A 27,343-nucleotide genomic window follows, 5' to 3' on the forward strand; every position below is an offset into this window, starting at 1 on the left:
AAGGGGCCGACAGCCAGAACCTCAGACCAGCAGTGGGCTGAGCGTCTCAGCCTGCTGCCACTCAGTCCGCTGCCGGTCTGGGGTTCTGTCCGCCAGCTCCTGCCAGCCAGGGTCCCGGCTGCTGATCCTGCTCTGCCTGCTGCCAGTCTGGGTTCCCGGCCCTGCCCACATACAGTGGGTACCTACCTTCTCCCTGGTTCTGGCCCATTCTCTTCCTCTCTCTCTGCACTGAGCTGAGGGTGGGAGTGCACTGAGCACAGGGCTGGGGGTGAAGGAGCAGGCTGGGGGTTGGGGTGTAGGGTCTGGCCAGGAGCTAGAATGAGGGAGGGTACTCAGGGTTGGGGCAGGAGGTTTGGGTGTGGAGCACTTACCTGGGCAGCTGCCATTTGGTGTGAGGGGTGCAGGTGGGAATGTGGGGAGTGGGTGCAGGAGCTTCTGTTTGGTGCTCAGGGTGGGGATGGGAATGTGGGGGGTTCAAGAGTCAGGGCATGGGGTGTGGGGGGGATGGGTATGTGTGGGGGTGCAGGAGTCAGGGCAGAGGGCTGGGGGCATGTGAGGGGGTGTCGGAGTCAGGGCTGGGGTCGTGGGGGTGCAGGGGTCAGGGCAGGGGGCTGGGTGTGTGTGAGGGGGTGCACAGGGCAGGGGAGTGGGGAGTGCAGGGCAGAGGGGTGAGGGGGTGGAGGGGGTTCAGGAGTCAGGGCAGGGGGCTGAGGGTGTGGGCTGGAGTCATGGGGATGCTCCCAGCCCCCTGCACTGAGCAGGTCATGGCAGGGGGCTGGAGGGGATATGCCCTGATTCCACCCTTCTTCCCCAAGGCCCCATCCCCACCCCCGCCTCTTCTCTGGGGCAGCGAGCACACTGCAGCTGTGTTTCCAGATCCGCTTCTCCCCCTCCCGCTCCCCCGCCCCCCTCCAGGGCCATCAGCTGTTCGGCCGCAGGGAGGGAGAGAAGAGGGGCAGGAACCCAGCAGGCTGGGCGAAGAGGTGGGGGAGGAGGGAGCTTGGCTGCCAGTGGAGGCTGCCCTGCAGCAGTAGCTGGCAGGACCAAGCTTCTGCCCCCTGCCCCCGCAGGAGAGAGTAGTGGGTGGGGGGAGAAGAGCAGGCTGGGCCAGGCAGGATTTTTAATGGCACGCTGCTGCCTGCTGGGGTCCCAGCCGTTGGCCCCGCCCAGCCTGCTGCCAGCCTGGGTTCGGCAGCGGGCTGAGCGGCGCTGGCGGCTGGGACCCCGGCAGGCAGCAGTGTGCCATTAAAAATCAGCTCGCGTGCCGTCTTTGGCACGCGTGCCATAGGTTGCCGACCCCTGATTTAAATAATTGGTGAAGATATTGAACAGAACCAGACCCAGAACTGATCCCTGCAGGACCCCACTCAATATGCGCTTCCAGACTGACTGTGAACCACTGATAACTACTCGCTGGGAACGGTTTTCCAACCAGTTTTGCACCCACCTTATAGTAGTTCAATCTAGGTTCCATAGTTTGTTTATGAGAAGGTCATGTGAGACAGTATCAAAAACTTTACTAAAGTCAAGATATACCACGTCTACCACTTCCCTCCATCCACAAGGCTTGTTACCCTGTCAAAGAATGCTATCAGGTTGGTTTGACATGATTTGTTTTTGACAAATCCATGCCGACTGTTACTTATCACCTTATTATCTTCTCGATTTTTGCAAATTGATTGCTTAATTATTTGCTCAATTATCTTTTCGGGTACAGAAGTTAAGCTGACTGGTCTGTAATTCCCCAGATTGTCCTTATTTCCCTTTTTATAGATGGGCACTGTATTTGCTCTTTTCCAGTCTTCTGGAATCTCTCCCGTCTTCCATGACTTCTCAAAGATAATTGCTAATAGCTCAGATATCTCCTCAGTCAGCTCCTTGAGTATTGTAGGATGCATTTCATCAGGCCCTGGTGACTTAAGGACATCTAATTTGTCCAAGTAATTTTTAACTTGTTCTTTCCCTATTTTAACCTCTTCCGATCCTATCTCATTTTCACTGGCATTCACTATGTTAGACATCCAATCACGACCAATCTTGGTGAAAACCGAAACGAACGACAAACAACTTCTTTATTTGAAATGTAATAATAAGATACTGAATAGGTCTGATTTGATTAGGCTTTTAACTCTTATTTCCTTCCTTTTTAGTTTAACAACCTAAACAACCTGACACTGTTCCTGCAGCATATACTTTTCTTACCCTTTAGACAATATTTACAGTTCTAACTAAATCAAACTCTGGGTTTTTTTCTGCAGCTTTCCCTCTAATTTTGTAGGACCATTTATTTTGTTTTGGGATTTTTTGTTGTTCAATTATCTTTCATTTCAAACAAGTCAATTACCTTAAATATACTTTCAATTCCTAGGATCTTCTTCAGTTTTCTCTGAACCACGTCATCTGGAGTTGAATCATCATCTTCCTCTGACACTGGGGTTACCAGCTGGATTATTCTGAAAGCTGCTCTGGATCCTGCCTGAATCTCCAGCTGTATTTTGTCAATAGCAGCATCTGTATGGACTAAACACCAGACACATGCATTAAGGGATATATTGCTTTAGTTGTACTGATATGGATAAACAGAAATTTTTGTGCATAATACGATACCTGGTTTCAAAACTAATTTGATTTCATGCTGTCCAACCAATCTGTATAGAAATGTATCTTTTAAGAAAGCAGCATCTCGTAATCGCAGATTAAGGCAGGTTTGGCAACCCAAACTATGTAATTTGCTACAAAAGACTCGTGCATAAGATCTTCCTCTAGCTCTGTGGTGAAATTCTTCTTCTGGGCCAGAAGAATATTTCTCAGACATCCCGCCAGAAGCTGTTCTTTGCTGCATTAAACAGAAACATGGCATATTTAAGGGGAATTGGAGGGGGAGCAAAAGTGACTCAAAAACTGGTGCAGGACTCCCAAGCAGCAGCTGGCTCCCTTTTAAAGGGGATTCCCAGCATGAAGGGCACTTAGAAAAGCAGAGCCTGGGACTCTGTTACCATTTGCACTGATTCCCACAGGGCTTGGGAAGCAAAATGCACATCCTGCTCCCTGCCCTCTCCATCCTGCCTGAGGCCTACACCTTCCACGTGGATCTGGTGTCCCAGGGAAGCCTCTCCCTGGGGTACTGGGAAGAGGAAGAGAGCCCCATGGATATGGATGATACCTCTTACTGTGAAGAAACAGCCAGATCTGCACACTTAGAATCTACTCTGCACAGAAATGAGAGGAATGAGCAGACCAAGAGTAAGAATTCCATCACTTGGCCCATTACATTCTACTGCAGCAATGTATATGAAGACTGATTTTAAATGGTCTGAACACCTAAGTCCCATTGATTTCAACAGGAGTTATGGGAGCTCAACACTTCTGAAAATCAGATCCATTATTTATCTATCTGTTCATCTATCTATTCATTATCTATCCATCCATTTATCTACATATCCATTATCTATCCATCCATCTATCATCTATCCACCCGTCCATTATCTATCCATCTATCTATAATATACAAATATAGGAGTGTTAATTACCGTCATGGCACCATTTATTGAAGTCCTTCCTGGTGATTTAAAACGTTGCTCGGAGACATCCGATACAGCTTCTTCTGGTAGAACTGAAGATCTCTTTGCTGAAGTTATCTCTTCTACATTTCTTGAAATAGCATAAACTTTAGTCCTGTGGGAATAGGCACAATACACTACTTGTAAATGGCTCTATTGATAATATACTTTATTCTGATTTTTCACAGGCCTGCAATTTTTAATCCAGAAGAGATAGAGGTGATGCTAGTTGGCAGAAGAAAGCAGTCTGAAGAAATAACAAGGGTTTTGACTGCTTTGTTTGTTGGTGGAGTCTATTCATCTCTTTCAAAAGACATTCACAACCTTGGGGTTGTTGGGGGCTCTCTGTTACTGTTGGATTCCCATGTAACCATAGTCACTCAGAGTACTTTGTTTTATCTGTGGATAATAAGGGTAATCTATGACCTCTCCTTGCCACAGATACTGCCTTTGTCATGTCCAGATTGGACAACTGCAATACACTCTAAATGGAGCTGCCATTGTCGCTGACCTTCATCTACTTAGTGAAATGCAAACTACAGTTGTTCTCCATGTACTGCACTGGCTCCCCATCTGCTTCTAGTTGAAATCAGGTGTTGGTTCTATCCTGCAAAGCCCTACATGATTTGGATCTGGCTCTTTTAGGGATTGTCTCTCTCCCTAAGTCTCATCAAAACTGCTGAGATGAACTGATGTGTTTTGAGGACATTCTGTAGCTGTGATGACTTGAGGATTGGAGGTAGATCACTTTCAGTCTAGGTCCCACCTATGGAACTCCTTCTCTCAAGTGGCCCTCCAGAACTTAAATTTACTGCCCTGCTGAGTACAGTTCAAGACACATCATGTTATGAACAATGGCTCTGCAGTGGGCTATTTATGGTTAATTAGAGTTGATGCAGTATGTTGCTTAATGTGGACAGTTCCATTTAATCGGTTTCATATTTTCTAGCTGCTAACAGCATGAGCGCATAACAATTATTAACTAAATAAAATGTTAGAGTAGTTCAATTCTGTATGAGACAAACAAAGGATTATAAAGGCAGGGGCATTTAGAAGTGCAATAATGGCAGTTACTCTACAAGTTAACTTGTATTTAACCACCAGAAGTGCACTGGGCCTGATTCTGTAGTCCTTACTTAGGCAAAACCCTCAATGGCTTCATTGCTTGAGTCAGGACTTCAGGATGAGGGCCATTAAATGACAGAGGACTGAAATCACCGGTAAAGTGAAATACAAAAACATACATTCTGAACATGGTGAACAAAAGAAAATATTTAGCATTGTATAACTATCCTACTACAGCAAAGTCTTAGCAAAAAGTCGCGACTTTAACATTTTATAATAGGTAATTCACCATCAATTGTACAGAAGAGTTAAAACTAGGGTGACCAGATGGCAAATATGAAAATATCAGGACAGGGGGTAGGCGGTAACAGGAGCCCATATTAAAAAAAGCCTCAAATATTGGGACTCTCCCTATAAAGTCGAGACATCTGGTCACCCTAGTTAAAAGTAAACAAAGTAAATATAACTGCTGTACCTTGCAGTCACTAGCTCAGTTTCCTGGTGGCACGGAGTTGTTTCAAACTTCAAACTTTTATCTTTCATGTTTATTTTGGCATAAAATTTCATTGGGATGTTGGCATGGAACTTGGCATGAAATTCAAGACCACTCTGAAAGTACTGTGTATTGATTCCCATCATTGCCACTGTATGCATGTATATGCTGAAAGAGAGGTAAAATACAAACATGCATAACCATATACATTGATAAATATATACTTAGAAAGCACACTTTGAAATGTAGAATTTGCTGTATAGAAATATCTTTTTTTGGAAATCAGAGTTTGCTGTTATAAGAGGAAAAATGTCAATCAGTCTATTGACAGATAAAGAGATATACCACATATGTGGAGGTGAGATCCATGTGACGAATTGTAGAGTCATGTGATAAATTAATTTAACATGGGCTGTTAGACCGCCTCACCTGCCCTCTCCACTTCTAATCCATCACCCCAGTTCTTATTCTAATATTAGAAAATCTTGAGCTCTTTCAAACAGCTGCTATTTTTTAAAAATCAACTAGCTCCAAAAATATTTCTTCTCTCTCCCACCCCCAAAAAAATTACACTAGCCTGAGGCCCAGGATGACCATAGTTAGTGCTGCACCCGTAGCAGCTTCTTTTCTATGTAAAATATCATGACTTTACATCTCATATCACTCATCCCTGAAGGGCAGAAATAGAAGCTTTATGAGAAGTGGTACACTCCCAGTATGGATCTAGCACACACTGATAGCACTGCAAGGTCTGGGATAACATGACATTTTTTAGGTATAGAAAAGATATTTTATGTCTTGTTCGCTCTGAAGCCTGTACAACTGGATTAATGATGACTAAGACACCCAGCAGTGTAGGCACAAAAAACATAATTCCAGGATATTTTTTTAAATGCTCTGTAATGTATGTGGCAAGTACAGAACATGATGATGTAGTGTGGAATAAAAGGTTTAACAGCACCTATTTGGATTGATCTATATAACGTACACATGGCTTCACCCTCGTGAATAATTCAGCTACCCCAAATCCCTGCCAATAAAATTATACCATACCATCATATTTATATACATATATATCCTAGTTTTTCTAACCTTGGGTTGATATCAGCATGAAGTTGCACATTGGCATCAAAGAACTGCAAAGGTTTAAAATTGCCGGATAAAGAGGGGGACATATTTACACCAACTGGAAGAGATAGAAAAGAATTATAGCAATGGCAAAACAATAAATTAAGGGTTTCAAATTGACAGTTTTGTTAAAATAATAATAATTAGCACTTAGGTAGCACCATTTCATCTTCAAAACACTTTACAGAATTAAGAAGGGCCCAATTTTACCCTTGTAGTGCCTACTAAAATGAATCAGGAGTTACACACCTGTATCCAAGGGCAGCATTTATACCCAGCTAATTAATTCTCACACCACGTGTAATGTAATGATGTATTACTACCTCCATATTAGAAAACTGGAACCTGAGACAAAGAAGGTAGGCGATGTGCCAAGACTACAGAGGGATTTAATGTTAGACCAGAGATTAAAACTGAAATTCCTATGTGTTGAGGTGAAACCATTAAATGATGCTTTTCCATCCTCACCGTTGGCTGCAGCATGTATCAGACCAGTACTATATAAACTGAGTTCTAGTGGCAGGCCAACACAGGTAGGGACAATGTGCCGAACTTCTCCTGCCAGTATTGCCTGTGTCCATTGTCCTGCAATGCCTCTTTGGATTTGATTGATCACGTTCTTCACTAACATGTGCCTATCTGATGATTCAGTCAGAGCCTACAAAGGGACAAAGATCCAGAAGGTTAAGTGGAGGGAGAAGAGGGGCAGGAAGGAAACTGTGAAGCCCCTCAGATAAAACAGAAAAATAGAAACAATCAATACCTTCACTGTCTGTTGAATGAGCTCCTTATTGACGTCAGCAAAGGCGAGCTCATGGCCAAATACTTTTACATAGGCTGATATGAGTGGGTTTTCAGGAGGCAGTTCCTGCCATCCCAGAAGCTAGAGAAAAAATGTTGCTTAATATATAGGACTGTATTAACAAATACTGGGTCAAATCCTGAGGATGTTACTAGGCTTGTTCAGGCAAAACTACCATTGACCTCACTGTGAATTTGCCCATGTAGCACCTGGGTGAAGACCATGGTAAACAGTGGGCTACATCCAAGAAAACGCTCATAAAGAAAAAAGTCCTATACAGCAATAATTTTTGTAAAGAAATTTGATATATTGTATTTTAACATGCACTTTAATTTTTGTATTAATTATTACCATCATCATCATCTGTACTGGCCCCAATTAGGGAGCAAGGCACCCTTGTGCTAGGCACTGACACATATACAGTGATAAGATGGTGCCTATCCCAAAGAGCTTGCAGCGTATGGCTAGATATGTCATTTGGGGCTTACTCCTGCACTCCTCACTCACTGACGCTTCCTTGGGAGTTCTGGCCGGGTAAGAAATGCAGTAGCCGGCATTCCAGTAATGTATTTCAAACAGATGTGAAGAAAGAATACACATACCGTTTTCCCAAGCACCTTCAATTTTTTGTACGTGTCATATTCAGCAAAGGGGATGTTCTGTTTCCTGACAAGCTCTGTTAGGCCTTGTGACTGGAGAGCCACCTATGCAAAACAAATAAAATCAGGCAGACCAGAATATGACATGGTTAAAACAGAGAGGGGGAAGGAGGATCAAAAATTAGTCTTTACTAGGTGAAAGCCATGAGAAAACTATTAATGGTGCAGAGAGAAAATATGGAGCGCCAGATTTAACCACTGTCATGAGCAGTCGGGCTCCATTAAAGTCAATAAAATTGCATCTGAGTATCTAGTAATCGATCTGGCTCAAAGAGTAGCGGGAAATCCCTAGTATAACCTTTACACATATATATGATAGGCAGTTATGGTTCAGGTTTACAGACAGATATTCAATGAGCCTTCTGAGATTTCCTTTACTTTTGTTACATTTTATTCCATACTGAACGCTTTCATAGCCTTTCTCATCAGAGTCTATAGGCCAAGAAGGCCACGGACAATTGCAATCAGACTCCCTCCCCAAGCTTTCCCTCCGCACCAGCCCCTATTCAGGGTTGTGGTGAAATGCTGCAGTCCATCCAGAAGGCTTCCATGAGAAATATTTGTATAGGTCTGATTGTTGTTCTAAATGTAATATTTACCTCAACAAAATCAGTTGCGGTATTTGCATAGTAACTTCTCAGTTTCATAATTATCGCAGATGGCAACATACTGCTTGGACTGTTCATGAGATAGACTCTTCCAATTGCACCAGCTCTATATTCCGCTATAGTAGAAATCAAAATACAGCAGAGATTTGGTTTTCACTGTAGTGTCCAATGGCATCTTGTGCACATAAGGTATAGTCACCGTCCATGTGTAATCATATAAATTGCTATTTCTATAGGTTACCCAATCTTCATATGCCAGGGGGTCTCAGACTTTCGTACTAGTGATCCCTTTCATACAGCAAGCCTCTGAGTGTGACTGTGACCCCCCCTTATGCATTAAAAACACCTTTTTATACATTTAACACCATTATACATGCTGGAGGCCAAGCAGGGTTTGGAGTGGAGGCTGACAGCTCACGACCCCTCATGTAATAACCTCGCGACCCCCTGAGGGGTCCCGACCCCCAGTTTGAGAACCACTGTCATAAGTAAAGTCTCTCTGAGGGGAGAATTTGGGATCATGACCATTCTGGGAGGTGAGGTGGCAGGTCTGAAGAATATTGGGTCTCTACACAAATACCTCAGTCCATAACTGAAGTCTAGAGAACATAAGAACATAAGAAAGGCCGTACCGGGTCAGACCAAAGGTCCATCTAGCCCAGTATCTGTCTACCGACAGTGGCCAATGCCAGGTGCCCCTGAGGGAGTGAACCTAACAGGCAATGATCAAGTGATCTCTCTCCTGCCATCCATCTCCATCCTCTGACGAACAGAGGCTAGGGACACCATTCTTACCCATCCTGGTTAATAGCCATTTATGGACTTAGCCACCATGAATTTATCCAGTCCCCTTTTAAACATTGTTATAGTCCTAGCCTTCACAACCTCCTCAGGTAAGGAGTTCCACAAGTTGACTGTGCGCTGCGTGAAGAAGAACTTCCTTTTATTTGTTTTAAACCTGCTGCCTATTAATTTCATTTGGTGACCCCTAGTTCTTGTATTATGGGAATAAGTAAATAACTTTTCCTTATCCACTTTCTCAACATCACTCATGATTTTATATACCTCTATCATGTCCCCCCTTAGTCTTCTCTTTTCCAAACTGAAGAGTCCTAGCCTCTTTAATCTTTCCTCATATGGGACCCTCTCTAAACCCCTAATCATTTTAGTTGCTCTTTTCTGAACCTTTTCTAGTGCTAGAATATCTTTTTTGAGGTGAGGAGACCACATCTGTACACAGTATTCGAGATGTGGGCGTACCATGGATTTATATAGGGGCAATAATATATTCTCAGTCTTATTCTCTATCCCCTTTTTAATGATTCCTAACATCCTGTTTGCTTTTTTGACCGCCTCTGCACACTGCGTGGACATCTTCAGAGAACTATCCACGATAACTCCAAGATCTTTTTCCTGACTCGTTGTAGCTAAATTAGCCCCCATCATGTTGTATGTATAGTTGGGGTTATTTTTTCCAATGTGCATTACTTTACATTTATCCACATTAAATTTCATTTGCCATTTTGTTGCCCAATCACTTAGTTTTGTGAGATCTTTTTGAAGTTCTTCACAATCTGCTTTGGTCTTAACTATCTTGAGTAGTTTAGTATCATCTGCAAACTTTGCCACCTCACTGTTTACCCCTTTCTCCAGATCATTTATGAATAAATTGAATAGGATTGGTCCTAGGACTGACCCTTGGGGAATACCACTAGTTACCCCTCTCCATTCTGAGAATTTACCATTAATTCCTACCCTTTGTTCCCTGTCCTTTAACCAGTTCTCAATCCATGAAAGGACCTTTCCTTTTATCCCATGACAGCTTAATTTACGTAAGAGCCTTTGGTGAGGGACCTTGTCAAAGGCTTTCTGGAAATCTAAGTACACTATGTCCACCGGATCCCCCTTGTCCACATGTTTGTTGACCCCTTCAAAGAACTCTAATAGATTAGTAAGACACGATTTCCCTTTACAGAAACCATGTTGACTATTGCTCAAGAGTTTATGTTTTTCTATGTGTCTGACAATTTTATTCTTTACTATTGTTTCAACTAATTTGCCCGGTACCGACGTTAGACTTACCGGTCTGTAATTGCCAGGATCACCCCTAGAGCCCTTTTTAAATATTGGCGTTACATTAGCTAACTTCCAGTCATTGGGTACCGAAGCCGATTTAAAGGACAGGTTACAAACCTTAGTTAATAGTTCCGCAACTTCACATTTGAGTTCTTTCAGAACTCTTGGGTGAATGCCATCTGGTCCCGGTGACTTGTTAATGTTGAGTTTATCAATTAATTCCAAAACCTCCTCTAGTGACACTTCAATCTGTGACAGTTCCTCAGATTTGTCACCTACAAAAGCCAGCTCAGGTTTGGGAATCTCCCTAACATCCTCAGCCGTGAAGACTGAAGCAAAGAATCCATTTAGTTTCTCCGCAATGACTTTATCATCTTTAAGAGATCCATAGCATTCTCCTTAGAGCTTGAGACATCTGCATTTTAGTTTTTCCTACTCCAGGAATGGACAAATCCCACTGCCAATGACAGGATTTCAGTTGAAATTCATGGCATTTCATGGTTTTTCTATGGGAATTTTCTAAAAATATAGTATTAGACAAAGCAGTTCCACAGCATATCTGGTACTCACGGTAATAACCACCAACGTGAATAACCTTGCTGTAACGATAGCTCAGCCTGTCAAGTCTTGGGCTCAGTAGCTTAAGGGCAATGTTGCAAGCAGCAGATCTAAGTAAAATGGATAATAATGCTCCATAGTAACTGAATTCACTTTGCATTTATACTTAGAAAATTGTAATGGAAATCACAACTTACAATGGAAAGTTTTACTTCTCTTTTTACTTACACATTATAGAGCTGTGGGATCCTGCTTATTGCCAAAACCTTCATATGGGAATATGTGAAACTGGCGACCTGCAAACTGCTCTCCTTTAGCAGAGCATTGGCCATAGTTGTTACGAGAGGAAGAGCAGGCTTAGTTTCAAAGATGACAACACAAGCCATCATTCGAACAGTAGGAGCAAGTGAATGGTCCACAAAGATCTGGAGAAGAATTTCCCGTACCTGGAGGGAAAAAAAAACACATTTCCAGATCCTGATAACTTCTTAGGGTGTATTCTCCCTTTAAAAGAATGCAGTTTGCACTGGTGAGCCACCCACACATATTGAGGGGAGAATAAAACTGAAAGTATGACCGTCTTTGCAACGTAGGCGCTGATGCACAAAGATAAGTATTGTTGGAGCACAATGAACAGAAGTGGGGGGGGGGGAATTGCCATTAATAATATGCCCAGTCTTGCAGTTTAGGATGACCTAATTCCCACTGACATCAGAGGGAGTATAGTGTGTGCAATTAGGGAAGGATCAAAGTAATTTGTATTCACCATTGCTTACACTACTTGCTATCAGTGGGACTTCCATATATATATTGTAGTCACTTAGATACCACAGTAATGAGCATGGTATAAAGGCTCAGACAGACAAACAGACAGTGGATTAACACACACTCTCTCTCCCCTGTATTATTTAAAGATCACAACATACGGTATAGGAAACTATATTCTTTTTCATCTGCATTTTATAATTCTGATAAAGAATCCTAAAAAACAAGAAAGTGCCTATCCTCATTACATTTTTATAGTTTTACTTTTTAGAATGAGATCCCACAGTCCTTTTCTACTTAAAATTCCCTCTGATGTCAGTGTGAGTTTTGAGTGGACAGCAACCACATGATCAGGAATGCCTGAAATACTGATTATACACTTTGATTTGATTTTTTTATTTATCCTCACATTGATCAACTTTCAGCTTATGCATTAATCTATTATTTATGTCCAGCTATATATATGTGGAGAGCTAAGAGCAGATCCTCAGCTGTATAAATTGCTATAGATAGGCCCATTGGTGTCAGTGGGCCCATGCAACTTTACACCAGCTGGGAATCTGCCCCTAGTGCATTTCCTAGCAGTGCTAGAGACAAAACAATCAACAAACCTGGTCATGAGCCACGTTAAAATGATTTAACAATATTTTACTCCTTCTGAATTAAAATAAGGCCATTTCTTGTCTTAATTTTAAAGTCTCATATAGCCACAAAATAGTGTATCGGTCGCAAATTATTTTGGGCTCAAACTTCCTTCCACTGCAGTCAAGGGCCAAACTCTTCTTGATTTCAATAAGACCAAGGTCAGAGGGAGCAGTCTTTAATTGTGTACATAAACAGCATTACAATGTCTAGGAAGTACAACATTAAACAATGCAAACCAGATCCTCAGTTGGGGTAAATGAGTGTAGTTCCACTGAAGTCAATGGAGCTATGCTGAGCATCTGATATTATATACTGACTTCACAAACAGTGTGTCACTGACTTGACCTGCATTATATCCTGTATTCTTTATGTCTGATGAGTTTGTTTAAACAATAGTTTCACTTACTTTTGTAGGGTCTTTCCTGGCTATTTTTCTCAAGGCCAAAACAGCATCAATATAAATTCTAACTGGAAAAGCCATTGCGGCAGGTGAAAACATGGGCAAGAACTTCAGGATGCGCTTGATACTGGCTGGTTCTCCTGCATTGCCAATGGCTTTCAGAGCCAAGGCCATGTCATCTTCATGGTTCTTGCTGATTGCCTCAGCTGCAAGGTCATGGAGGGGCTGCAAACAAAGCAAGAATGTGTAGCTTTGTTAATTCAGATAATAATCCTGCATGTACATACTGCCATCCTTGCCCACAGGGAATAAAAAACCTTTTGCTCCAAGACTTTTCTCTCTTCTTTGAGCTGAACCTTGCACATTTCACTCTCAGGCTCTTATTACCATAGTGCCAAATACAGAAAACAGCAAGTAGCACTCACTGACTAGTGTAACTTTCCCTGCGTTATAGCTGGGCCAGGTTCATCCCTGTTCACCCACCCAGGGAGTTGCAGATTGCACCTCCCCACACCAGCCTGCCCCTGAGCCCTGGGGGAATTCACAGAAAGGGTGACTCTCTCAGTGATTCTATTGCAGCTTCCAGAGCCCCATAAAACAGGCACCAAATTCAGTATTGACCACACCCCTGGCAATCTCCATTAGAGTCCATTAGGCACAGCTAAATGTGTTCCCCTATATTCTCATAACTTCATCTGAATGTTTTCTGCTTCCCAGATTCATTGGGTAGGATTGACCCCTATGACAAGGACAGATTACTTCTGTACAGGCTTTCCTGTGTTTAGCCCTTTTGTGCTGGTTTTCAAGGGTTAAACACATTCTGATGTCAACAGTTAGGGTGACCAGATGTCCCGATTTTATAGGGACAGTCCCGATTTTTGGGTCTTTTTCTTATACAGGCTCCTATTACCCCCCACCCCCTGTCCCGATTTTTTACATTTGCTGTCTGGTCACCCTATCAACAGTCCATCTCTGGTACTTGTGAACATAAGAATAGACCTCCATAGTCTGAAGACAATGATCAGAGAAGATCTGGGGACAGTGTACAATCATGAAGTTGGTCATTTTAGGAACATGACTTGGGTTATGTCTGGAGCTCCATTTATAGTGGCATTGAGGAGTAATGGTAACAATGTAAAGTAGCATGTACTATATCTAGGAACATATACCATAGTACTCTTATTATAATCCCACAAGTTGCCACTCATTGTAAATTCAATTTCAACTTGTTTAGAGGATCCATTTTCCTTATGGACTATCACTGCTTGCATTCAAAATTCTGAACGGTTAAGGTTTTTCAAAGAGCTTTCACTCACCTTCTAATTTTGTTTGTGATTTTGCAGTTGATCACAACTGCAAATGATGGAATTTAAACCTCTATTGTCCTGATTTACACACAACTAGGTGAGAACTACACTAGAGGCAGTTTCTGAAATTTCTTCAGGTATTACAAAATCTGAAATAACACCCACTCACCTGAAGAATTTTATTAGGACAAGATGATGACACAGAACAATATCTGTTTATCATGGAACCATATGCCAGGTAAGCAAGCTTGCGAAGCATAAGAGCTCTCTGAATTCGGAAGCTGGTCACTAGATCCTGCAGAAGTAAGAAGCAGCACATCTTAATATTGGTATCCATAAAAATCATATTTAGTTGAATGTTCACCTTACCTATTAGAACAAACCAGAAACTATCTTGGATTTTCCTAGGTATTTTCAGTAAAAAGAAATCAGACTTGTAACAATTTCAGACATATGACCAAGATGTGAAGTTGCTGTGATATTACTGACGGTAACTAATTTTTCTCACATATTAATGATCAGAGTGGGTCTAAACTACCCACATTTCTATTTTTGGCAGGAAAAAAATGATAAAAATGTTCATAGATTTTTTGGGGGGGATTTGACCAGCTATCATCAAATATCCAAGGTGTTTAAACATTTTCAATGATTGAAAAATTTCATCAAAATATCAAGATTTTTCTAATTACCCATAACTTTACAGTGAACTGCTTTAAAGAGGAAATATGTCATATCCACCACATATCATTGTGTAAATTCACTAATAAAAGTGGATTGTGGCCTATTAGTAGACGGAGGACCCACCACATGGACACTACACCACATGCCAATGTCCTGGACACCACAATCAGCTTCAACAATGGAACCCTATAGACAACTATATACAAGAAACCCACGGATCACCACACCTACATTCACAGATCCAGTAACCATCCCAAATACACCAAGAAATCTGTTATCTACAACCAGGGACTCAGATACCACAGAATATGCTCTAAGGGGAAAGTCCAGGATGTACACCTTAACACACGTAAAAGTGCCTTCACCAAACAAGGACACTCCCCTAGAGAAGTAGATCACATCATGGAACAGGCCACCCAAATACACTGAGAGAATCTGCTTCAATACAGAAAACACACCTGCTTTGATGGTGCACACCTAGTTGTTTCCTGCCACCCTGTACTGGGGCTCATATAGGGTATCATTCAACAATTACAATCCAGACTTGATGGGGACCACATTTGGAAGGAAATCTTTCCCAGGCCCCTTCTTCTAGCCTTCAAACAACTGTCTGTCAAAAACTTCCCAGCCTCTCCAAGCTCATCATCAGACGCAAGCTCCACATATCATGGAAGGAAGGTACCTCAGGAGGTCATCTAGTCCAACCCCCTGCTCAAAGCAGGACCAATCCCCAGGCAGATCTTTACCCCAGTTCCCTAAATGCCCCCCTCAAGGATTGAACTCACAACTCTGGGTTTAGCAGGCTGATGCTCAAACCACTAAGCTATCTCTCCCCCACTTCCCCCAAAAAAGAAATTTTCCAGATACACATACCTATCCCCAGCCTCTCTCCTACCAACTAAAGGGGCACCAGACCCTGCCATAACAGATGCAAAGCCTGCAGATGTATCTCCACTGCTAAAATGATAAAAAAAAACACAACACATCTTTCAAAATCAATGGGTCTTACACATGCCTGTCACAACATGTGGTGTATCTCATCCAATGCACTAAATGCCCCAGTACAACTATGTGGGTGAAACTAGACAATCACTACATGAACTCAAACAGAAAAATGTTTAAAGATAAAAACATCATATCAGGCATGGGTGAACATTTTTCACAAAATGATCACTCCATATCTGACCCCTCAGTTCTCATCCTCAAAGGAAACCTGCACAACACCTTCAAAAGACAAGCCTGGGAGCTTAAATTCATAATGTTGCTAGACACTGGTTATCATAAAGACACTGGATTTATGGCTTATTGCAACAATCTGTAACCCTCTACCCTCCCGCTTTTCTATCCTATGGCTGCAGTGATGTTAACTGGACACTTTACTTTGAATGGTAAACAATCTGTTCCATCCTGTGTTTAGCACGACAATAAGGGCAGATCTACACTGCAACATTACTTTGGTATAACTACATCTCTTAGGATATGTCTACACTACCCGCCAGATCGACCTATTGGGGATCGATTTATCGTGTCTAGTGTAGACGCGATAAAATCGATCCCTGATCACTCTGCCATCGACTCCGGAACTCCACCACGGCGAGAGGCGGAAGCAGAGTTGATGGGGTAGCGGCAGCGGTCAACTCACCGCCGTCCTCACGGCCAGGTAAATCGACCTAAGATACGTCGACTTCAGCTACGCTATTCGCGTAGCTGAAGTCGGTGTACCTGAGGTCAACCCCCGCCCACCCCCCCCAGTGTAGACCTAGCCTCAGGGATGTGAAAAATCCCCACTCCTGAGTGATGTAGTTATACCAGCCTAAGTGCCATCATAGACAGTTCCATGTCGGCGGGGGGGCTTTTCCTGACGACATAGCTACCACCTCTCATGGGGGATTAACTACGCCAACAGGAGAGCTTTCTCCCATCAGCACAGAGCATCTTCATTAAAGCACTACACCTGCACTGATGCAGCATTTTAAGTGAAGATTTGCCCTGAGTACCTGTCCTACACCTGAAGAGCAGCTCTGTGTAGTTCGAAAGCTTGTCTCTTTCACCAACAGGAGATAGTCCAGTAAAATATATTAACCCCCACACACACACACCTTGTCTCTCTAGTAGAAGAATTACAAGACAACAGAATGAGGAATGATCCTATGTATTGTACTCACTGCTACAGCTTGTAAAGTGTGGTCATCAGCTTTGGATAAATGGAAGGCGAGAGCGATAGTCAGAGCTGATTCCAAATAGCTGAGGTCCTCATTATGAATTTTTTGCTTAAGGAACATGAATGTCTCAGTAGTTCCTGCTGCACAGATTACGCTCAATAACCAGCGCCTGTAAACAAGAGGAGGCATCTATTATTTTCATTGTCAGAGTTTCTCTGTTCAGAAATGTTGATTGAGAGTGATACAGTCAATTACCTATATTGAGGTTTATCAGCACATTGTTTCCAAAGAGACTCAAGGTTTTCAGGCGTTGCTACACGACAAAGCTGGATAAGTTCTAAGAATTTGGCTGGAGCTTCTCTATTGTATCCTTGTTGATTATGCTGAATTAATTGTTGCAGTATTTCTACTATCTGATACAAAAACAAAAGGCAGAAGGGATTACAAGATATCTTAGGTGTCTGAAATAATTTGCTGATCTTCTACTAGCTTTATAAATAATGAAAGAGCCTAAAATATTAAGCATCTTATACCTGTGATTCAGGATTTTTCATCTTTATTAGATGAATTGGCATCTGGAGTAGTTCTTTTGCAAAATCATAACGAAGACTTCCATAGTTTTGCAACTGAATTTCTGATGTGCTTTCTTGACTGTTTCTAATATCATTCAAAGTAAGTTCTTGCCTGCAAGGAAAAGAGTGAAATGTAGCATAACATTTTACTTTGGGTGCTCCATTTGTCTAAGCTAAATCCAGTGGATATTATAGCTGAATGAAAGACTCCCAACAATAATTTCACATTGTCTGCAAATGGATCACAAAATTCTCAGATTTATTCAGTATTCAAAATCATTGAAATTTCTTGAGGGTATCATTTTACATTTGCAGATTGCTCACAGACTGTTCAGTAAGAATATTAACAAGTCACTCCATGTTGGTTATTTCTATAAGCCATCAGGGTGTTGGGGGGCTTAACTGAAGTTTGTAAACACATGGAGATCTCTGGCTAAAAATATCAAGTGTACAATATGAGCATGTATGAAACTTGCAACAACATGAACATTTTTACAGTAAAAAGTTTAGATGTAAAGCTCACAGCTTCTCTATCATTTTAACAAAGCAAACTGAGGAGACATTAGTATTAACAGCATCTTATTGATATTTACATTTCTCAGATATTTCAGTTTATTTACCTATGGCATGTACTCTATGCAAAAGTGAAATGCCACGTACAGCAATTTGGGCTGCATTAATTACATAGAAGAAACTTAGATACAGGCAGAGACACGTAGGGCCAGATCATTCCTCGGAATGCCAAAAACTAACAAAAGAACCATCCAGTTGCAGCATTTTTTGTTTTATCCCCAAAATCGTGGTGAATGTATTTTAAATGTATTCTCCCAGTTCTGATTGTTATACTCATTTACAGTGTAACAGCTGAAGCCTACCTTGCTTCCATGACAGCAACACCAGCAGGTTCACTGAAAGGGGAGATCTGATAGACCTGCTGGGACACAGCTTGTGTGATCAGGGTGCCAGCATCTGTGTATTTCATTTTGTAGGTGAATGCAGCTGTTCCTTTTATGATCTTTTCTTTCTAAAAGGGCAAAGACCTCACATAGTAAATGAGAACAGACCATTGTTTAACTCCAGATTTATTATGAATGGGCCAAATTCACCACTGAAATGAGTATACTTCATCTCTGTTTAAATCAGTTCAGTGATATGTGTATACGGCTGCAGTTAATTGGGCATTCTATGTTTATATGTTCCATACCAGTGGGCAGGTAGCACAAGGGCGGATGTAAGCCATTCCAATGTTCTTCACCACTTTATCCTGGCAGTTGTTGAAGTCTTTGGTTTTGAATACTGTGACTCGGTTACTCTTCTTGTCTTCCTGGATAATGTATTTTGTATGGCAGACACCTTCAATCCCGGCCTATAGAGATTGATAGAGCTTAATTGCATTTCTCATTTGAAACAGACTTCAATTCCAGGACAAGGAGCAGGTGAACAAGTAACCTTCCTTGAAACTGTATCTGAACCAAAATAATTTTATAATAAAAAATGAATGTTTGTTCTTATGGCAAAGTAGAATTAGAAAGGAAAAACAAACCTCTTGCAAGTCATATGTATTCTGTGACTTTTTGACAGTTATCTGCAACAGGTTCAGAATCCCTCTCACTAGGTTAACACATGTGACAGGAGTATCTTTGGGGGCATAAATGTTCCCAAACTGTCCTCTGTTGTATTCAAACTTAAAGAGTTGGGTGAGGCATGATGCAATTGTCTGGATGAGTTTGGAAGATCGAGTGAATGGATCCCTGGGCCAGATTCCATTGTATTCGTCCAACTGTGGAGATAGGATCTGAGAACAAAATACAGAAAACACACTTGTCAACATTTTTGTTAGTTAAAAATATTTCCCCAAGAGAAGAATCTGAGCTCCATCACAAAGCCACTTGTCCAAACATTGCATAAAATTATCTCCTTTCCTTTCCTGTACTTGGGTCTGGGATGAGGCTGTAAAGACACAATTTCCACAAAGGATTTCTGACTACCCAAAGTTCTGACGGAGAATAAAACAAATCATGCAACCTTCATTAGCCCCACAAACCTGGTAGTGCCATCTGAACGTTCAAGTGGAGAGTGAAAACCCTGATTACACAGACTATCTGCGGGGGCGGGAAATACCTTCCTTATCCCCAAAGCTTCAGTCAGCTTTCACACAAAGTGTTCTGGGAAGCACAGCCAAAACACTGCTTATGTGTGCCTCCATATACACATGTTTAGAATTATGGCTGCTGGCCACTGCTGCACAAAAAAACCATTGGTTAGGAGAATGAGAGGACCATTGTTTTTAATAGGGGAGGAAGAAGGATCTCTCTCCTACCAGCACAGATATTATGCCCTTCCCTCTGGGGGTGTGAACCAATTATAGTGCTAGCAGCCTATAAAAGGTGTTTAATTTTACAAGTACTTACTTGTAATCTAGAGACATGGAGGAAAGGGGGCTGTAAAAACAGGACTTCCCCTATATATAATTCTAATTTTATTCTAAGCCTTGATTAGTGACTGCTGATAAGTGTGGACTGCTCCTTTGTCATTTTAACCTACTTCAGTATTCTGCAATTCAGAATCCCTGCACGTTGCCCTCAGTGATGTAAAGACAGGGTTACAGAAACAATAGACATTTAGGGTCAATTTTTGGTTTCTTTTACACCAGTGAAACTCATAGAGTTCAGCTGGGTGTCTCCAGTATAACTGTGATCAGAATTTAGCAAAGTGAATACATATTTCTAACGGATATTATATTGTTTCCATTCAGATCTTTCATTGTGTTATCATTATCCTATCTTACAGTGAGGTATATAACAAATTATGTTGGTGTGGCACAAATCCATTTGTTACAGTAAATGTAACAAAGAAAAATAGCTTCTGGACCAAATTCTGGCAGTGTGTGTGTGTGTGTGTGTGTGTATATTTCCCCACATTGGTCTCTTATTTCCATTTGCTTAGATGCTTAGACCCCTTTTTTCTTGCCATGTTTTAAACTGTTGAATGCATTTTTCCTAATGAATAGGAACACTCCTAGAGCTGGGATATTATTGTTGTAATTCTCCAGTTCCGAATAAAAAATAAGCTAAACAATATTGAAAAAACAGATCGTGGAAACAGGAAATAACACCAGGTGTGACATTTTATCTACAGCATTCAGCTTTTCTCAAGCTATGGAAAAAATATGACAAAATGGAGTAATTTCATTCTTGAATTTTTATTAACTTTTTAAAACATCATGTTTGTCTGATAAAGCATTTGCAAGGACAGTTGTTTTAACAAATGCCTCTGGTATTTTTCAAGCATTCAGGGTAATTATGTGAATACAGCCTTCAAGCAAATTATGTAACTTTGTTTTGAAAAGCATCTATAGATCTGGTGCCTGCTCCTGCTTCCATTAAAATCAATGGGGATTTTGCTTTGACTTCTATGGTAGTAGGATCTACCCCATATCTGTAATTTTCCATAAGTAATCTGAGTTCTTCAAAACTTTTTGGGCGCTTACTGCTGTGGAGTGCTGAGTGCTCTGAACTCCTCAGCTTCCAGCAAAACCATCAGGAGATGGGCATTCAGCAACTTACAGGATCACATATGAGGCCAATTCTTAGGTCTGGCTAGGTACAAAACCCTGGACGGTGGCAAAGAAGACTTTATACCACCTTCACCACCACATCCTGGGGCCACCCAGAGACCAGTCAGCTCCTATCACAACTAAGAGCAGCTTTAGTGCTGCTCTAATTTGAAACAGTCTGCAATAGCCAGTGATGAGCTGCCAAAATATTAACAACAGGTTCCCTCCTCCTCACCCCATGAGGGGGTCATGGCTGCCCACCCCACCCCCTGGGACTCCTGCCCCATCCAACCCCCCATGTTCCTTGACGCCCCCCCGGGACTCCTGCCCCATCCACCCCCCTTCCCTGTCCCCTGACTGCCCCCTGCTGCCCCATCCAACCCCTCCGCTCATTCCTGATGGCCCCCCGGGATTCCTGCCCCATCCAACCACCCCTTCTCCCTGTCCCCTGACTGTCCCTGGAATCCCTGCCCCTGACTGCCCCCCGCCACTCCATCCAACCCCTGCTCCTTCCTGACTGCCCCCCAGGACCCTTGCCCCCATTCACTCCCCTTGTTCCCTGCCCTCTGATCGCCCCACCCCTATCCACCCCCCCAACTCCCCTGCCCTCTTCCAACACACCCTCCCTGCTCCCTGCCCCCTTACCACACTGCCTGGAGCTGCTCAGCTGGGACCGGGGCTGGAGCCGGGGAGCCCAAGCCGAGCCAGGCTGGAGCCGCTTGGCTGAGGCCGGGGCTGGAGCGGAGCCGTTCTGCCGGTGCCGGTGCCATGGGGCCCGAGCCGAGCCGGGCCGGAGCCGCAACCGTGGGGCTGGGACCAGCACTGGCGCCGCGCGGGCCAGGCCAGGCCCAGCACTGGCGCCGGGGGGGCCGGGCCAGAGCCACAGGGCCGGGACCAGCACTGGCACCGCGGGGGCCGGGCCGGAGCCACGGGGCCGAAGCTGGGGGTGCTCGGCTGGGGACAGGACAGGACAGGGGCTGGGGGCGCTCGGCCGGGGGTGCCAGGCTGCAGGGAGCCGCTCGACCGGGACCAGGAGCTGGGCTGGAGGGAGCCGCTGAGCCGGCCGCACCTCCGCTCCCCCCCGCGCCCCAGCTTACCTGCGTGCCTGCTGCTTGTTTCAGGCTTCCCCTGAATATCTGATTCCCAGGAAGCAGGGGATGGGGAGGAGAAGGGAGGGAGCATTCAGGAGAGGAGGGGAAGTGAGCTGGGGCCGGGGCGGAGTGCCGGAGCTTTTGTTAATAAAGCCCTTATAGAACCGGTTGTCCTGGAACAACCGATTCTAAAAGGTCTTCTAAATTTAACAACCGGTTCCTGAGAACTGGTGCGAACCGGCTCCAGCTCACCACTGGCAATAGCTCTGCACTGTGGTAGCCTAAGACAGCAGCAACACTACAACACTCAGTCATGCCCTCTTTCCCCAGCCACCTCCTTAGCTGAGCACCTGCACTTGTAACTGAGAGGGGGGGAGTATACAGCTGAACGCACTGACTCTGCACTACCTGGGGATTCCCCCATGCTGGGGGAAATCCTTAACTGACTGATTACACCAGCTTTACAGGTCCTTTGTATGTGGTCATATCAGAGCCAAGAACAGGGTCCTAGGATTCTAATTGTTCTCTGGCTGCCAGTCCATTACATAGGCCTGGATGTATTACTAGAACTTCCATTACTATTTAATGCATCTTCCTTTGTTTGCTTGCTTGCTTTCCTTCATATACATTGTCATTTACCTTCAGCATGTGATAGTTGTGTGACAATCCACTGATCTCTACTTTGCTTGTCAGCCTCAGCCCAGCTCTTGTCAATCCTTCCTCTTGCAGACCATGCAGAATGAGGCCTTCATAGCTGTACAAGTAGCTCTTGCTGTTACTAAAACCAGGTTCTAATAAAACAAAAGTAGTTGAAATATCTACTTGTGCTAACATTTTTGTGACATTATAGTTCATCATCATCATCACAACAAAAAGTCACATGTCCGATTCTACCACCAGAAAAGAGGAGATGTCAGTGGGAGATGTACCAGTATATATGATGGCAGAGTTAGGTTCATTAATTAAAAATGAGCAGTAGACTTACCAATGTCATATTTCTGACTCCCTGTGGGGAAAAAAAAATCAAATGGATATGTGAGGCACTGAGAACAACTATTTTGACTTCACATTTAATATACTGACTTATCCATAAAACTCCAATAAAGCTTGTGACTAGGGCTTTAAAAAGTGCCTAAGGGAGTTCAGCTCCATCTCTCATAAATGTCAACGAGATTTGGGTGCCTAATCTCTTCAGGCCCCCTCTGCACATCCCAGCCAAGTATTATTGGAAGAAAGGAACTTACCCACAAAAGTGAACACCAGTGCCACTATGATTCTCCTCATGATAAAGGTGAAAGAAGCTCTCAGGGGAACATGCAGCTTTTATAGAAGAAGAATTATTAACCGGTGGGCACTGCTGGGGTGAATTTTGTTGCGTTATCAACTTTTTATCAAGTTACTCAAACATTTTTTTTCTGATGCTGTTGACTTTTTATTCTGAACTGAAGGTATCGTTGGCATATTCCCACTCTCCTCATTCCACCTGAGCCATTTATACCTTTTGAAAATAACTTTCAAAACAGGGTTGTTGGTTTTTTAAAGCAGCATTTTAAAACCAAATATTTAATTCATAAAGAAAATTGTTGATGATCCTTATTTTCTGGGTTTCTAGTGCTGTAATGTTTGTGAAAACTTTGTCCTGGTTATTCTGACCTGACATAAGGCACAAAAGCTTATCTAACTGATAATGGCTCAGAAGAATTGTGCAAAAACACCAGACCAGCAGAGTGTCACAAGGTTGTCACTACCTGAGTAACCATACAAAAAAGTTTCATTTTATGTACTATTTGTGCATATACTAAAGTAACATAGCAATATTAAACTTGCCTAATCGTTACAATGGCTATGACTGGAAAAAAAGATAATTAACTTTTTTTTGTCGCTATTTTCTATGAGAAAGAGGCGTTAATAACTTAGGGTATCGCTATACTGTATTGTAAACCTGGGATGCAGGTTTCAGCCCAGACCCCACATTGGCCTAACACAAAATCTTTCTGGCTTGGGTTAGTAAACACTCAGGACCCAGGTCCAAGCCAGCCAAGAGAAATACGGGGCCCTGGAAGTCACGTTCACTGGAGGCCTCACCTCCCTCCCATTTCACTTTATTTGCACAGAAGTTACAGACTTGGCGGTGGTGGTGGTGGGGGGGGCAGCACCTGAGCTTGGGGCCCCAGTACAATTACCCTCTCTTTCCCTTCCTCTCATTAGCCCTGCCCCACAGACCCCCTCACGCCCCCAGGGACAGGTCCAAGCCCGAGTCCCACTGTGACTCAGGTCCAAGCCTTAACATGTTGCAGTGTGGATGCAGCCCTGAGTCAGGAGGGCTGTGTAGTGCAGTCAACTTGTGGAACTCCTTACCTGAGGAGGTTGTGAAGGCTAGGACTATAACAATGTTTAAAAGGGGACTGGATAAATTCATGGTGGCTAAGTCCATAAATGGCTATTAGCCAGAATGGGTAATAATGGTGTCCCTAGCCTCTGTTCGTCAGAGGATGGAGATGGATGGCAGGAGAGAGATCACTTGATCATTGCCTGTTAGGTTCACTCCCTCAGGGGCACCTGGCATTGGCCACTGTCGATAGACAGATACTGGGCTAGATGGACCTTTGGTCTGACCTGGTACGGCCTTTCTTATGTTCTTATGCAGTATGGATGCATTACCACAATTGTGAGACCCTGGGGCCAACAGCTATAAATCCAAGCTTACAATGCAGTGTGGACACACAGGCACAGGCTTGGCAACATCAAGTCCACAAGTGCAGAGCCCACAGACCAGGGTTTATAATGCAGTGTAGACAAATCCAGAGGTCAGAATGTTTCTCTCCACTCATGTGGGCAGGTTGAACTGGGTTGCAGAGTAAGGGACGTATGCAGGGGAACAGTTTTATCCCAGCAGGAATATTGCTGGATCATACAGAATTTGATCTGATGGGTGACTTATTAATATTTGAATGTCTGATGCTAAACACTCTGCCAGAATTATTACGTCAGTGGGATTACTTGTGTGAGTATGGGGAGCAGGCATTGAGCCATAAGCAAGAGGGCTGTAATTTTCAAATTTCAAGTGTCTCTCCCTTTTGTTTTCAGGAAAAGTGCCTAGATTTAATGTATTATTCTTTGCAAATCCAAAATACAGTTTATTGCAATATGATGCGATAATTCACTGGATTTTACATAAATTGAGCTGTCAAGCTTAGCCAAGTCAGGTGATTTAGTTTTGCTACATTACGTTTTTTTTGGTCCCGATGTAATTTCTAATATAATTGAATGGTGGGGATTATTTTTAATTCTTCAAATTTTCTCTTTTTTATAAGGTCTGAGAAAAATGTAGATGTTCCTCCTTGATCAGCAGTTTCTTCTGATTCTTAATGATAGCATTAAGCCCAAATCTGTTTTCCCCTTTCCTAGTAAATACTTGATTAGAAAAAGTAGTATTTCACTCTATACAAAGAGCAAGAGAGAAACCAGCCTTATCTTTCAGACCTCGGCGGGTAGTGTTCATTGTATTGGGGATCGATTTATCGCATCTCGTCTGGACCCGATAAATCGATCAGCTAATCGACGCCTGTACTCCACCTCGGCAGGAGTCGACAGGGGCGCCGTGGCAGTTGACTTGCTGCCGTGAGGACGGCCAGGTAAGTCGAACTAAGATACTTCGACTTCAGCTATGCGATTAGCATAGCTGAAGTTGCATATCTTAGTTCGAACCCCCGCCCCTCTAGTGTAGCCCAGGCCTAAGAGTATTTGTATCTGAACTGAATAGATTTGAAAGGTGTAATTCATCCTAGATTCATAGACTTTAAGGCCAGCAGGGACCATCATGATCATCTAAGCTGACCTTGTGCACATTGCAGGCCACAGACCCTCACGCACCCACTCCTGTAATAGATCCAGAACCTTGGGTTGAGATAATGAAGTCCTCAAATCATGATTTAAAGACTTCAAGTTACAGAGAATCCACCATTTATACTACGTCAAACCTGCAAGTGACCTGTGCTCCATTGTGCACATGGCGAAAAGCCCAGAGGGACTCTGCCAATCTGCACGGGTGGAAAAATTCCTTCCCGACCCCAAATATGGTGATCCTTCCATCCCCTGCACAAAATAACTGGCTTTGTATGAGACATTACATAAGAGAATTCTTTCCAGGCAGGCTGCAGCAGCAGCTGCTCTCTTCATGTTCCCTATGTTGGGGGGTTCTTGGCTAATGTACCATGCTGACGGATCCCATGGGCCCCTATGCCAGCCTTCACTGCATTTTCCTCATCAACCTGTTTGGAGCTGATGTTCAGCTCTATTCTGTGTCAGGCACTAGGTGCAGAGGCTCCTCCCACTGTAACATAGTGTAGGCCTCTCGCTTTAAAATTAGTCATGTGTAATCACCGGAGGGGTCTCTCACATGAGGCAGGCGCACTCAGGATCTGCATGCTCAGAATCTGTAGGAGTCATCTTGTTATGTATCTAATAAAGACAGTTGTGGGTTAAACTGTACACCCCGGGTCTCACTTCCCAAAGTACAGAGGCTGTAGAATACTCACAAGAAAGATACTCTCGGCTCCCTGTACATGCTAGGAAGCATGACATGGTGCCAGATGTGACCACATTTCACATTAAGCAGTTGTTTTTGTCAGGAGCACAGTGGATCAAATTACTACACACAGACAAGAAACTGCAGTCAGCAGACCAGCAGGAACCAAACAGAAGATACAGAGTACTGAGACACACTGGCCACGTCTACCTTCAGCTGGGTGAAGATGTACCTGTTGTCGTCAGACGCTACACATCACTCCTGACGATGCAACCCCTCTACGTAGCAGGGTACAACCCCACTACGTAGCAAGGTGCCGCCTCTCACCTTGTACATGTTGATTCAACCAAAACAACTCTATCCATCATATTACCCTTTTGGCCCTGTCATTGGGATGGGTCAGCCTGTTCCTTGTTATCTGTGTGGAATGTACAAGTATGCGAATAGGCCTATATCTGGTGTCCAGTACCTTTTAGGTATGTTTCTTTGTGCCGCATCAGCCCTTTCCTTGCCAGCTTCTGCGAGCAGGGCCTGCCTCTGGCTCACAGCTTAATTTTGCTTTATATTAGCAAAGTCTTGACCATTACCAAGGCGATAAATAACACTTCCTTAGTCACTTTCTCCACAACATTCATGATTTTAGAGTATCTCTATCAGATACTCCCTTAGTCATTTCTTTTCTGAACT

At 43.2% G+C, this 27,343-nt stretch overlaps 1 protein-coding gene across 1 annotated transcript in view; it reads right to left on the bottom strand.

Annotated features, from left to right (window-relative positions):
* Nucleotides 1-23,436, bottom strand: part of LOC123376173 (vitellogenin-2-like) — a 41,363-nt gene extending 17,927 nt beyond the window's left edge. Inside the window, exons 1-22 of the mRNA XM_045027984.1 lie at nt 23,373-23,436; nt 23,114-23,134; nt 22,768-22,919; nt 19,025-19,276; nt 18,686-18,847; nt 18,357-18,505; nt 17,443-17,593; nt 17,165-17,322; nt 16,913-17,078; nt 14,236-14,361; nt 12,766-12,984; nt 11,178-11,395; nt 10,962-11,059; nt 8,307-8,431; nt 7,651-7,752; nt 7,010-7,129; nt 6,715-6,904; nt 6,211-6,304; nt 5,101-5,286; nt 3,531-3,675; nt 2,608-2,836; nt 2,345-2,520 (exon numbers count right to left, since the gene is read on the bottom strand). Of these exons, the coding sequence (XP_044883919.1) occupies nt 2,345-2,520; nt 2,608-2,836; nt 3,531-3,675; nt 5,101-5,286; nt 6,211-6,304; nt 6,715-6,904; nt 7,010-7,129; nt 7,651-7,752; nt 8,307-8,431; nt 10,962-11,059; nt 11,178-11,395; nt 12,766-12,984; nt 14,236-14,361; nt 16,913-17,078; nt 17,165-17,322; nt 17,443-17,593; nt 18,357-18,505; nt 18,686-18,847; nt 19,025-19,276; nt 22,768-22,919; nt 23,114-23,134; nt 23,373-23,412 (3,279 nt within the window). The 5' untranslated portion in view covers nt 23,413-23,436. The remainder of the gene's footprint in view (nt 1-2,344; nt 2,521-2,607; nt 2,837-3,530; nt 3,676-5,100; nt 5,287-6,210; nt 6,305-6,714; nt 6,905-7,009; nt 7,130-7,650; nt 7,753-8,306; nt 8,432-10,961; nt 11,060-11,177; nt 11,396-12,765; nt 12,985-14,235; nt 14,362-16,912; nt 17,079-17,164; nt 17,323-17,442; nt 17,594-18,356; nt 18,506-18,685; nt 18,848-19,024; nt 19,277-22,767; nt 22,920-23,113; nt 23,135-23,372) is intronic.
* Nucleotides 23,437-27,343: the final 3,907 nt, after the last annotated feature.

The sequence above is a fragment of the Mauremys mutica genome, chromosome 8 (genome assembly GCF_020497125.1).
Source record: "Mauremys mutica isolate MM-2020 ecotype Southern chromosome 8, ASM2049712v1, whole genome shotgun sequence".
Lineage (NCBI taxonomy): Eukaryota > Metazoa > Chordata > Testudines > Geoemydidae > Mauremys > Mauremys mutica.